At 36.5% G+C, this 14,035-nt stretch overlaps 1 protein-coding gene across 5 annotated transcripts in view; it reads right to left on the reverse strand.

The window, feature by feature from the left end:
• The window catches only part of LOC126968898 (histone deacetylase 7-like), a 110,795-nt gene that overhangs the window by 38,044 nt on the left and 58,716 nt on the right, over positions 1–14,035 (reverse strand). For all 5 annotated transcript variants that reach the window (XM_050814054.1, XM_050814050.1, XM_050814051.1 and 2 more), the window contains one exon: positions 13,913–14,034. In XM_050814054.1, coding sequence (XP_050670011.1) covers positions 13,913–14,034 — 122 coding nt within the window. The remainder of the gene's footprint in view (positions 1–13,912; position 14,035) is intronic.

The raw sequence follows: 14,035 nt of genomic DNA on the forward strand, positions 1-14,035 counted from the left end.
AGATCAATACGAAGTTATTGAGCCAGCACCAAAAAAAGCAATAAAGACACCACTCAGATGGTATTGATGATTTTAATAAGTTGACAAAATTACTAGAAACAGTCACAGAATCCAATGACACGACCTATAAAATAATAAATAAGAATCATTTCAACCATTCATTAGGTTTTAATGTATTTTGTAAGAATGGAAGGTCTTTAACAAAACGTGGCCCTCACTCTTTCGATGCGGTCTGATGTAATTGGCACAAAAGTTATTTTACGGTTAATTAAGAGGGTTTTAAAGATTAAAACTGTATTAACTGACTGCAGTGGTCCAAATCTAATTTACTAATTATGTTTCTATTAGTTACCCTTACATTTGTAAAAATATTATCAATACATGTGGCACTAGAAGAAGTTAAATTGTATGATTAAGTAAATTTAATAATTTAACACTTACAGTACTATTTTAAAAAATATTTATGTTTAAGTGTCCACAAACAATCAGATTTTGACATGATTTTGTGGTTTTGAATAAAACTTCATCCATAACCTTCTGATAAAGTTCAAAGTTAGCACAGGGTTGTCTACAAACAGACACAACAATGAATTGCTCTAATTTAATTGGGGCTGATTCTATTATCCGCTATTGAGCGGAGATAGACAGAAAATATCATGTCGATTCTTTCTTATACTTTAATTTTTTTCATCAAATTAATGATCCTCCGTGAATTGTAGTTGTTTTCGTAAACAATTACAAACGTGGTAATTTTAAAATTCGAATTACATTCATAAATTTTTACACCATTGTTGAGTGAGACATACCTATGATAAGAATATTCAAGTTATTTAAAAACAATTCTATTTCAAGGTCTTTTCCTTTTATACATCTGATAGTTTGCCAACCATTACAATAAAGAAATTCCGACTGATTAAATCAGGTACGTAGTGAAGGGTCAGCTTCAATCAGCTTAACTACTTGTAGGGACAAGCGATAGACCAATATTTGTACTAGCCACTTTCCGTAACAATTTGTACAATTATTTAGTAGGACTTCAACGTGAGCCGCCTTTAAGTATTGCCGCGCCTTCTTAATGACGATCAGTTTCTTTGAAGCCAACTTGGCTTTGCCTTTCAGATGAAAGATAACGATCAGCCCAATCTCCCTTGCTATTATTATTGCGAGGGCACTTAACAGCCGGCTTGATGCGCGATTACATAATAACATGCATGTTGTCGTCATATACAGTTTGTATGAATCTCTAACGGCCGCTCCCAATATACTATTTACAGGTAGAGATAAATTACTACCTTCTACTGTCAGTAATTAGCTGTACGTAAGAGCTGTCCGAATATACCCGATAAGTCATTCTTTTCGCCTTATATTGGGACGCGTAATTGCAATTTCCATAAAAAATTATATCGCTGGTAAGCTATACGTCCTCCCATTGACAGACAGCGTATATGGATAAGATGAGTTACCGTCGATAAGATTATTGGGGCAGAAAAGTCAAAGATAGTTACGATTTTTATCTCAAGTAGGCCACAACCGGAGATACACTGAATATTGCGAACGGCCGTAAGTTGAGGTTATTTTATTTGGAAAGGATACAATATACCTACTGTTACCAATACATATTCACTACAGCTATACTAACAATAATTATTACTTATAATAACAAGGTTTTCTTTAGTATTTATAGTACAATATTAATGAATCCACTTCACACAATAAAATTCCACCTTCGCACGACACGCTACGTGTGACAGTTAGGATATCATCCCCACCATCTGGATGTGTGGCGGTCCTCCACAGTGCGGTTTTCAAGAAGCTTTCTTCCTCGTACTACAACGCTGTGGATGAGCTTCCTTGTGCGGTGTTTCCGGGACGATACGACATGGGTACCTTCAAAAAAAGCGCGTACACCTTCCTTAAAGGCCGGCAACGCCCTTGTGATTCCTCTGGTGTTGCAAGAGAATGTGGGCGGCGGTGATCACTTGACACCAGGTGACCCGTACGCTCGTTAGTCCTCCTATTCCATAAAAAAAAGAATGTCTAAAATTTTATTTTAATCCTCATACCAATTAATTGTATTAAAAGAAAGTAGTAAATTGTCGAAGATAAGACAGACAAGACGGAGCTAGTGAGTTCACCTTCAATTACACTTATTACATAAAATTTTAATTTAATAGTTTGACAACAAAGTTGATCAAATATATTAAACGTGTTGAAGTCGCGAACTTCAATTAAATTGTTAAAATTACTTGCAGATCGTACAACGAATACGTAGATGAGATGTCGTTAGAGGGTCTCCGACGTTCACCGAGTCAAGGTGATAATTAGTACATTGAGCCAATTATACTTGTATTGTTACATTACGGTCTTCTTGGGTATCACGATAGATAAAAAGCTTCAGTGGGGTCCACATATTACCCATCTAGCAGATAGACTCAGCTATGCGGCATATGCAGTTGGAAAGATTAGAGAGTACACGAATGTTGCGATTGCGCTAGATTAGTGTACTTTAGTTATTTTCACAGCATCATGACGTACGGTATATTACTATGGGGTCATGCTGCTGACATTGGATATAGTGTTTGCACTGCAAAAGAGAGCTGTTCCTGCTATATATCAGCTTGGTTATAGACAGTCTCTCAAAGAAAAATTTAAAGAAATAAATATTATGACTGTTCATTGTCAGTACATTTATGAAATTTACTATTTTGATAAATATTTGAATTTGAATTTAATATATGTTCACAAAAATCGTCACCTTTTTGCTCTTAATAGTGATTTTCATTATTATAACACTAGAAATAAGGGATTGCTTGTAACTAATTCTAGTAGGCTTCATAAGATACATAATAGCTTTAAGGGTAAATGTATACACTTCTACAATAAAGTCCCAGCAGGCAGTCAGGCATTATCTATAAATAAATTTAAATTTTTTATGAAAAAATGGCTCTGTCGTAAATCCTATTACTCCACTGCTGAATACCTAAATGATCGGACAGCCTGGGACTAGATTGTGATTATTTTATAGCGATAGAAATGACTGTACAATATTGTATATTTTTATTAAAAAGAGCGCAAAACAAAGATGGCTGGGAGAGTTTCTTGCGCCGCTTCTTCTCTCTCAGAGCGCCATTTGTTTCCGAAGCGGTAGTAGTCTCTAGTAGTATAAGAAATGACATCAAAAATAATTCTAAAGGAATCAATTTTGAGAAAATAAATGCCTTTTATGCCTTTTTATGCCTTTATTGAGGTTACCATTTCATCAGCAATTTTTTTTTTGGAGAGAGTTATGTATCGGGCTTCGGGAATCAAGTTTTTAAAAAGCACTTTATTTAACAATATTTAATGTTACTCACAGGTAAATTGGAACAAGACAATATTACAGTTAAACTAAAGAAATCTAAAAGACATGGGTGCTCGATCAGCACTACGTCGAGGTACGGGGTGGCAACGTATGCAGGTTTAGCCGTGTTGGGCCTGCGTAACTCCTCCCTCCTTAAGCTGGAAGCTGACCCGGCAGCTTCCCATAGTGTCCTCACTGTGTTGTACAGCAGTTTCTTTGGCTGCATGCGACTTCCTCCAGCTAATGATCCTTGTGACTCCAACAGCAATCAGCAAGCCATATAGGATAAGGGTAGTCCAACTTGGTGTTGACATAATGGTGGCCCAGTGTGGTTCCTCTGTGACAGATATGTCTTGGGCTATCTTCAGAAGGTGCTGCAGGTTGTCCAGTTCTATATTTTCCAATTTTATATGATACTGTACTGGTACACTCTTTTCAATATTTTTAGGCAGTGGAACAACATCATTAAATGTGATTTCTTTGCGGTTTGAGTTCAATGTTTTATTCAGTATCTCAACTTGGCATTCCTCTGTAAGGGTAAGTAGGAATGTACCTGAAGCCTTTTTATATGTAGATTTTGCTAAACACTTGATGTGGATGACTGTTTCTTCTCTCCGGACAATTATCCAAGTATTGTCCTTGATCCTCTGCACTATACTTTTATTAATTTCCATTTTCGCGTATGTACAGTTTGACGTGCGGTGTTGAATTCGCGATATAATACAATCTTCCGATGCCCTCGTTGATGCTGTGTTGGACATCTCGCAGAGCTGCGTGATTCCGTTGATTGTTCTGCATTTGCCTTCCAGGTATTCGTACTCATCGCTACCAAGTGCTAGGTATTTGGATTTTGGAATAATAGTTAGGTTTGACGAGTTAGGGATGGAGTACATGTGGATGAGGTCATATATATTAGAATCAATGGAAGGGATTTCTAAGACAAAAGTTAAAGAATGTTCCGTACTATATGATTTTACTTTTATAGATTTTTCCAACTCATGAATCTTATTTAAACTTATATCTGCTACTGGCAAGAACTTGTGTTTTTTATGAATTATTGAAATTTCATTTAAAAGGTTATATTATGGACTTTTAATACTAGGGTGCATTACTCCTAATTGCGCAAACGTCATTGCGTTTTCTAAAATTTCTAATTTATCTAAAATAATTTGTAAGCTATAGTCTATTTCTACGTATATCTCTAAGAAATGTAATTGGTTGGCAATTTTATCGCTAATCCGTGATTGATTTTGGATGGTTAGAAGGAATTTATTTTGATTTAAATTTATTTTTTCAATTTGATGGCTAAATTCTTTAATGGTATTTTCGGCAAGTATCAGGGAATTGCCCTGGGTGCTCGCGATATTGTTTACTTTATTATGAATATTAGAAATTTCTGCTTCGAATTTAAGTGCATCGTCGTTATCCAAATTTCCTGTGATTGATTTTACTATAGAGCCTGAACCATTTACAAGGCCTCTCTTCCTTCTATTAATGTGCGGAATAATAAAACTAATTTTCTTACTTAAAAGAGATAAACTATGTATTATTTGATCTTTGTACGATCTATGTATGTCTCCAATTGATGTATCTTTTTCGGCAGCTTTAACACTCTCGAATAAAGATAAAAGTTTAATTGATGTTAAATGTAGGTACGTGACATTATAGACACATGCAAGATTAAAATAATCGATTTGTCGTAGTACTTGACCCTGTTTAAGCAAAAGGATTCCGTTCTCATCATTTATAGGTACAAGCGTTACGTCGGCGGTTGTTGTGAGCACGATTGCTCCGGAGATGAGGGTCCTGAAACAAGATGAGGTTTTCGTAGAAGCTTGAAGTGTACTCTGATTGATTTTGAGTTAGGGTGGACCTATAATCTCCGCTACGTTATTAGGGTGAAGATGAATAATTTTATACGGACCTTTAAATACGGGCTTAGTTTTATCATTTCTTGCTGTCTTAGCTACTTGTTTGTATACTATTTCACCTACCTTGAGCGCAATTTCTTCGGCGTTTTGGTTGGCGATGACAGCCTCCTTGTTCTTTGACATGTGAGCTGTCCGAATAGAATTTTATGTGGAGTGTAATTTGTAGCTGAGTGTATAGTGTTATTATACACAATGAGTGCGTATTTCATTATTGTCTCAATTGTGTCATCCTTATTTGTCATCTTTTGAATTTAGAATTCAAAAGATGATTATTATTATTTCTGAAAGAGTTGAGTGTAACCGTTCTATTGGTGAATTAGAATTAGAGTTATACGGTGTTGTGAAGTGTATATGAATATTATGTAATGCACAAATTTCTTTGATTACATCATTATCAAACTTTGTGTCTGAGTCTGTTGTGATTTGGTGTAGAAGTCCCAATGTGGATATGACTTGTAACAGTGCGTCTGCTACGTGAACACTGCTACATGCACTGATGGGAATAGCTTGAGCAAATTTAGAAAAATTATAGATTATAGTTAGAAATGTAACTCCTCCTGTCGAGTACAGATCCATGTAAAGGTGTTCCATTGGTTTTCTGGGTGTATCAGTTAATGCTAAAGCTGGGTTAAATGGATTTTGTTCATATTTCGCTTTAAGACATATGTCACATTGGTTAATATATCTTTGAATCGTAAGTAACATGTTAGGCCAATGGTAATTTCGGTGTAACTGCTTATGCGTCTCTTGAATACCTCGATGGGCTGTTTTTCCTTCGTGGTATTTCTTAATTAATTCTTGTTGTTCATTTTTATTATCAATTAAACTAACGCGAGTTGTGCATCTTATTAATTTTGGGCCTCTATCGTTAAAGATTGTAGTATATACTCTGGAAAAGGCCAAGTATAGCTCTTCATTATAGAAATAGCAATGGAATATTCTACCTGCTATATTATGTTCTTTTAAGAAACGTATAATTTCCTGTTCCGTATTATTAATCGGAATAAAAACATCTTTGATGACTGTTTTAGAGTTTGTAGAGCGATTATCGACTCTATATTCTAAACCAGGGGTTGATCGTATGTGAAATTGCTTCAATTGTCTGTCTATAGCGTCTGTCAGTATTGGTATGCCTGCATTTTCATTATCAGGTTGGGTATGATTTGTACTTATTAACTGGTTCTCACTAATTGTGACTGCACTCATGCTGTCTGATTCAGCCTGAGAGAGTACAGGTACTGGTAAGTTAATGTTACTTGTGGATGGTTCAGGTTCTTCCACATTATTTTGGGCTGATTGCTCCATCTCGTTTTCTCTGCGTGCATTTTCAAAAATTCTATCTATTATATTATCGTCGTAATTATCATCAAAATTTACAGCTAAGGAACCTATGCTATTATGGAAAATTTTAACCCCAGACAATGGCATCTGCATTGGTGTTTTGACGTCCTTTTTTATATATTACATTATAGTCATACTCAGCAAGCTTTAGACGCCAGCGAGTCAACTTAGAATTAGGGTATTTTAATGACATAAGCCAAGTGAGTGGTCTGTGGTCTGTGTAAATGGTAAATTTGTTACCATATAAATAAGGTCTAAAATATTTTGTTGCCCATATAATGGCTAACAATTCTTTTTCAATAGTCGAATAACGCGATTCTGTGTCGGAAAGCGTACGAGATGCTTACCTGATCCCACTTTTCCTTCGGATAAAACCGCGCCAAGAGCTACAACTGATGCATCTGTTGTTACTATAAAAGGTTCATCAAAGTTTGGATATTGTAAGATTGGGGCATTTGTTAAGATTTGTTTACATTTATTAAAATAATCCATAAATTCAGCGTTGTGCGTAATTCTACTGTGTTTCTTTAAACAAAGTGTCATTGGTTTTGTAAGTTTAGCAAAATCTTTTATGAACTTCCTGTAGTATCCTACAAGTCCAAGAAAAGCTTTTATTTCTTTTTGATTTTGGGGCAATGGGAACTTTAATACGGCTTTTATTTTGTCTTTATTTGGTTTAAGACCTTCGTCCGCTAGTTCGTGCCCTAAAAAGTTCACTTGTTTTTTTTCAAGTTGTATTTTTAAATTATGAGTTTTAAATCTATCAAATACCTGTCTAAGTTGGTCAATGTGTTCCTGAAGGGATGTAGAAGCTATTATTACGTCATTAAGGTACGTATAAACGTTGCTAAGGCCTCTAGTATATGGTCCATTAGCCTCTGAAACGTACTTGGTGCGTTTTTTAAGCCAAAGGGCATTCTTAAAAATTCGTAATGCCCTCTCTCTGTAGAGAATGCTGTCTTTTCTATATCATTAGGGTGCATTTCCACTTGATGGTACCCACTAGCTAAATCTAATGTTGTAAAGTATTGGGCTCTTCCTAACCTATCAAGTATATCATGTATGTTAGGCAAGGGATACTTATCTTCTACTATTCTATCATTAAGATGTCTATAATCTATAACCTGGGACTAGATTGTGATTATTTTATAGCAATAGAAATGACTGTACAATATTGTATATTTATATTGAAAAGAGCGCAAAAAAAAAAGAATGCTGGGAGAGTTTCTTGCGCCGCTTCTTCCCTCTCAGAGCGCCATTTGTTTCCGAAGCGGTAGTAGTATCTAGTAGTATAAGAAATGACATCAAAAAGAATTCTAAAGGAATCAATTTTGAGAAAATAAATGCCTTTTATGCCTTTTTAACAAGACGCCACTTAACTTTACCGGACGCATCTGGTTTCTTCGGTACTATATATGTTGGACACGACCAAGGTGATATGCTCTCTCTTATGATACCTTGTCGTAATAAGTTATCAATTTGTTTCTTTGTTTCGTCCCGTTGTTAGGGGCTTGTCTGTAGTTACGAACAAAGATAGGGTTGTTATTTGTCAATCTTAGTTCGTGTTTCACAGCATGAGTGAAAGTTAAGGGTATGTGTACTGAATAGAAAATTTCACGATATTGATAACATATTTTTGTTATTTACCTTTTTTCTTCCTCATTCATGTGATTTGTACGTATTTGATTTAAATTTTCTTTTAATATTTTGTCCACATCTGGATTTACTTTTAACGAATTTATTTTACTTGTTTCAAGATTTTCGGATAATTTCACTAACTTAATATTGGTTTCAACTGGGATAAATTTATTTCCGTTATTATAGTTTATAACCGTGGTTTTGAAGGAACCATTTTTTACCGTCACAAAGGCTGCGGGTGGCTAAGTCTTCCGACCAATAAAAAAAGGTTTTCTTGTAAATATTGGCCGTCGATGTGATGTGTTTTCACATGAACCAATTTTTCACATTTAGGACCTATGTTAATTTTCCTAATTGGTTTATTTAGGTAGATCGGGATATCTACCGCCGATGTGCGCAATATATTTTTATTTAAATCTATTGTACTTTTTAGTGACCTCAATAAGTCACAATCTATAAGACCTCTATATTTAGGATCGAAATCAAATATAAGAAATTTATGACTAAGTTTAATATTATTTTTTTTTTTTTTTAATTTCGTAATCTTTATTATAAATCCTTCATACATTACTTAGTCCACTTAATTCTACTTAATATTATTATACTATAATAACAATACAAGTAATGGAACATACACGACATTTTTCTGGACAAACAACACCAAATAAATCAAAATAATTTTCAAATATTCACAATGCTTTTGAAAATAATCGCACCACTAATCCCGTAGGTGAGGATAAGTAGTGTTTCTAATAGTTAGTTAAAATATTTTATATTATTTTAGTTGTCACTAGCATTAAACTAGGCCGGGCCTGTATTTTAATACTACATAAGTTACTTCCAGATATGTATATTGTTTTTACAGTAACTTCAATACATAAAAGGGTATATGAGAATTTAAGTTATGGAAAAAAAAATTAACAGTTCTACGAGAAAATAAATAACATTTGTCTATCATACATATTACTGGTTAGTACTTGAGCGGTCAGTAATAAAATTGAGGGTATTCTTAAAACCATTTCGGTTGACTACAAAGACTGTTGACTTGGGCTATTTTCATATAATAATATAGTAAGGTATAAATTGGTGGTAAGGGAAGGTTTATTACATAATTATGGCGAGAAACACTATGAGCCGTTGATATTTCAAAGGGTTCATATTCCACATAAGGTTCATAATAAGTATTAAACATAGCACCTGAAGCAATGACACTTCGGCTTGCTCCAGTGTCAATAAGAAACTTATCTCCTAATTCGGGTATTTCTATGTAAGGGAGGTGATCCCTGACCAACAAGTTTATTTTCACTAGGTCTGGTCTGGCATCTCCTGGGTTTGAGGAAAATCCTGCTGGTACTCCTCTTCAGGTTCCTGTACTACATGATATGGGTATTCCTGTATACCTTCATTGTAGTTGCTATTGCATTCATTGCCATATAATACTGGTTGACCTTGAGTATAGAAAACGTTCTGAGCAGCATACTGGGGCGTTTCTGGTTTATTCACGGCCCGCATAGTAACATCTGAACTTATTTTAGATGTTACCTGTCTTTGAGGTACATTAAATTGCCTAAAATTCGCGCTATTATTATTCCTAAAATTACCTGAGTTTCTCTTAAAATTATGTGTAGGGGGTATAGACATATTTTGACGATTTACGTTATTAGAAGGCTGGTGGTGCTGAGGTTGCGTCCCTATAAAATTCCTTGATGGAATATTCCGCTGTTGCGAAACTCTAGAGGCATCCTTTTGCTTAAAATGGGAAGTAGGTGACCCGTTATAAAAAGGTTTACTGTGGACGAGCGTAGCCTCTTCCTGCCTTGCTGCCATAATTGCTGACTCTTATGTTAACGGTTTACTTATTCTAGCTCTTTATAAAACATTGATGTCTAATTGATTGGTATATTGCTCTATAACCATTTCCTCATAATACAAACGGTCTCCGTGTTTACCGACCGAGTACAGAGTATCTAACAACTCACGAAGTCGTTTGCCAAATGTCTCCGCATCTTCGTATTTATTCCTACGGGTCCGCGTGAGCTCCTGCATTACCTGGATTTCGTTGCGCGGTTCTCCTAAACGTCTAATTAGAGCGTTTTAATGGAGTCCCACGTTATTAACGACTCTTCGTAGGCTATCGCATCAATAGCGACACCTCCTAACTTACTTTCCAATAAACATATAAATGCCGGGTGAACCCGGAAGGGTTCACTTAAAAGTTGTACAATATTCTCTACTTCTCTAATATAAAAGTTTAATAACTTTGGGTTCCCATCATACCGTGGTAATAAATCGGCAAGGAATTTAAAATCCTTATCACATTCACTGAAAGACATTGCGTTTCGGATTACACTATTGTTCTAATACTCGGTACTTATCACCTACATACACCTTTCTTGTCACTAAGTAAGTGTACCCCGTTATTTAGCGATATTAGCTGTACGCAACGTTCTTTAAATTTTATAATAAAATATATATATAATTCTAGGACAGTAGATACAGCAGGATACTTGAAAAGCGAGAGTACTCACCAAATCAGCATCTGCATCTGCGGTCGAGTCTTGCCCAGCGCGTGAATTCCCAATGTTCCGGGTCTCCGTGCGCGTTGATGATGATGTCCCAACGACCGACGAGGTTCTTTAATTCTTGCGGTTTCGAAAACCACAGCTACTTTACACTCGGAAGATTTTATACCGACGTTAAAAGAAGCTACCACGAGACTACTCGACTGCGCCAGTTATGTATCGGGCGTCGGGAATTAAGTTTTTAAAAACGCACTTTATTTAACAATATTTAATGTTACTCACAGGTAAATTGGAACAAGACTGATTAAACAATATTACAGTTAAACTAAAGAAATCTAAAAGACAATGGGTGCTCGATCAGCACTACGTCGAGGTACGGGGTGGCAACGTATGCAGGTTTAGCCGTGTTGGGCCTGCGTAACTAGAGGCATCAATTTTTTTTTGCATTTAATGAGTATTAATTTTCAAATAACATCATAAAAATCAAATAGTTGGGTTGTCTTTATATAAATATTACACAATGCCGTAGTATTGTAATGAAAATTGTATTATGTTTGTAATAAATTAAAATGCTTTTGATTCTGTATTAAAAGTATGGCGATGTTGAAGCCAGAGAGGTTACCAAACTAACTCCGTTCGATTAAGCCTTAGGCCTATCGCAGACGACAGACTATCCGTGACGCACTTTTTAGTCTGTGATAATAAAACATAGAATTATATGCAGTACCGAAAAAAGTCTGACCGACAAAATATCCTCGTGGATCTGACATACCGCGCCGCACCGCGCCGCACAAAAGTGCGCCAGTTCGGGTTAACACGTACTAGCGCAGCCAACGCTCACTTTAGTCTGTCGTCTGCACTTGCTAGTGATAGACTTGTATTATGGCCCTAGACATCGATGTATCGATGTTGAAGAAATAGAGTACAGACCAGCGCTGTATGATACATCTTTGGCAGAGTATCATGACAGAAATTTAAAAAGAAAATTGTGGTATGAAGTGTGCCAATTTACTAGGATTTAGTTTTAGAACTAAATGTTTAATATGAAAAAATCCCTTTAATAATCGTTCTGAAAGATTAGGATGAACCTAAAATTCTCTGTTCTTCTCCTTTTTTATATCTCAAGTAGGTACAAAATAATACACCGCAATCTCTGTACTTCCATTGCGTGTATATCCCAACAGTTCTGCCGACAAAATGAGCAAAAGTGTACGTCATGTGCGTTGAGTCTGTGAAATATGTGCCACAGACATTTTGCGCGCAATGCAGACTCGATAACAGAAAAGTGTGTCATCTGCGTTAGGCCTTAAGCGCTTGAAACCCTGTTTGTATGTGTTCGAAATCATGGCCGTCCTGATCACTGCCTAACTTAGTAATTACATCAATAAAGCAAAGATTATTGTTTGTTAAGTTTGCTTATTTTACTAATTTAATATTATTTTTCTACTATCTGTGCTTCCCGGCTTCTGTGTCACAAGCAGCATGCTTAGTGCAGAGCCACCATTCAGTACAAATAGACTACAATGTACTCAAATATTCACAATTAAGATTAAGTGTATTGTGTTAACTTTAATTACTTTGTATGTATCTTAATTTTGGTAATAAAAGATTATTATTACATATATAATATTACTAGCTGTTCCCGTCCGGTTCGGTGGGCCAATTTTAAAAGGAAATAAATTAATCAATAAAAAAAAGTAGGGAATAAACCATCTGAGATAAATTTAGCATCGAATGGTGGTAGTTTCATGTCGATCCGATTAGTAGTTTACGTCTTAAAGAGCCTCAAACAAATACCATTTTCATTATATATATACATGGATTTATTAACAGGTCAGGAGATTGAGTGAGCCGTCTCATGGCTCAGGAACCAGCCATCGGCTCCGTCCCAGTGCTCGTCTAGGGTCATTACGGGAGGCGGTAAATATAGTACAAACAGACGCGCCGCTATAGATAGGTGGGCGAGGCGCGCGGCCGCGGCGGGTAAATGCGGCATCAGCTATTTATATCGAGTTCTCGGAAATTTTTAAAAATATCGCAACATTTTTAAACAAGCAGTGCTGCAACATGAAAAGGTCACGGAAACACTCGGGCGCGCTCCCGGCTCGAAGCTCATCTCGCAATAGCCGAACAGATAAAAAATGCATTATCACCTAGCGTTCTCGATGTTCTCATACTTTATTCCAGTCAGAGACCAGTGGGAGGATCCTTTTCACAGGATGCCGTCCAGAATTATGGATATCACAACGGTGCCTATTTCTGCCGTGAAGCAGTAATGTGTAAGCATTACTGTGTTTCGGTGTAAAGGGCACCGTAGCTAGTGAAATTATTTCTCAAATGAGACTTAACATCTTATGTCTCAAGGTGATGAGCGCTATTGCAGTGCTGCTCAAAATTTTTGGGTTTTTCAAGAATCCTGAGCGGCACTGCATTGTATCTGCACGGCATCAGCTAAACGTCCTGCTCGTCTCGTCCCTTATTTTCATTAAAAAAAAAGAGACGGCCCGGCTGACACTGCTTCTTCGGTCACAGATAACAATTAACACGTGGTCAATGAATATTTCTAATTTGTTTTTTAAATTAGTGAGAGATGTTCCCTGTGTGATATCATCTCAGATCAAACAGTATGTAAGCGAGCAGCTCACGCCGGCCGCGTGTAGTTCAATATGTGTGTGTACTCTGTACAGTCTTCTCCCGCGTCCGGGGTGGCATCAATTGTTGTGGCAGTGATTGTCTTTGTAAAATGCACAAACTAAGGCTGAGTTTGCTTTGAAATACTTTAAACATTTATTTGTAACACTCTAATCTTAGATTTGGTCTCTGTCTTGTTGTATTAAGTGAAATTTTTAAAAGAATCAGATCTATTCTGATTCTTTCCAAAGTTTCTTGTCGCCAAGAGTGTTCCATGTTAAACATATATTTTTATTAACGTAAAACGTAATCAACATTGGAACGAGATCAGATCCCTGCAGTGAAATTCCAAAATAATGCATGAATACAGAAAAGTGCCAATGTCTCTTTTAATAAAGAGTGGTGGTGTATTAACATAGGTTTGACCACGTTTATAATTTCGCTGTGGACAGTTTAGTGGCGATTGAGCGATAGAGATTGGTAGTATAAGGTGTCGGCGCCGGGCTCACCTGCATGATCTGGTGGTGGAAGCTGGTATCGGCGGGCAGGCGCGGCGCCAGCGGCGGTGACGCCGGCTGCTGCAGGGAGCGCTCCGTGCCGCCCCCGGCCGCGCTGCTCTCGTGCGCCATCTC

This window comes from Leptidea sinapis, chromosome 17 (genome assembly GCF_905404315.1).
Source record: "Leptidea sinapis chromosome 17, ilLepSina1.1, whole genome shotgun sequence".
Lineage (NCBI taxonomy): Eukaryota > Metazoa > Arthropoda > Insecta > Lepidoptera > Pieridae > Leptidea > Leptidea sinapis.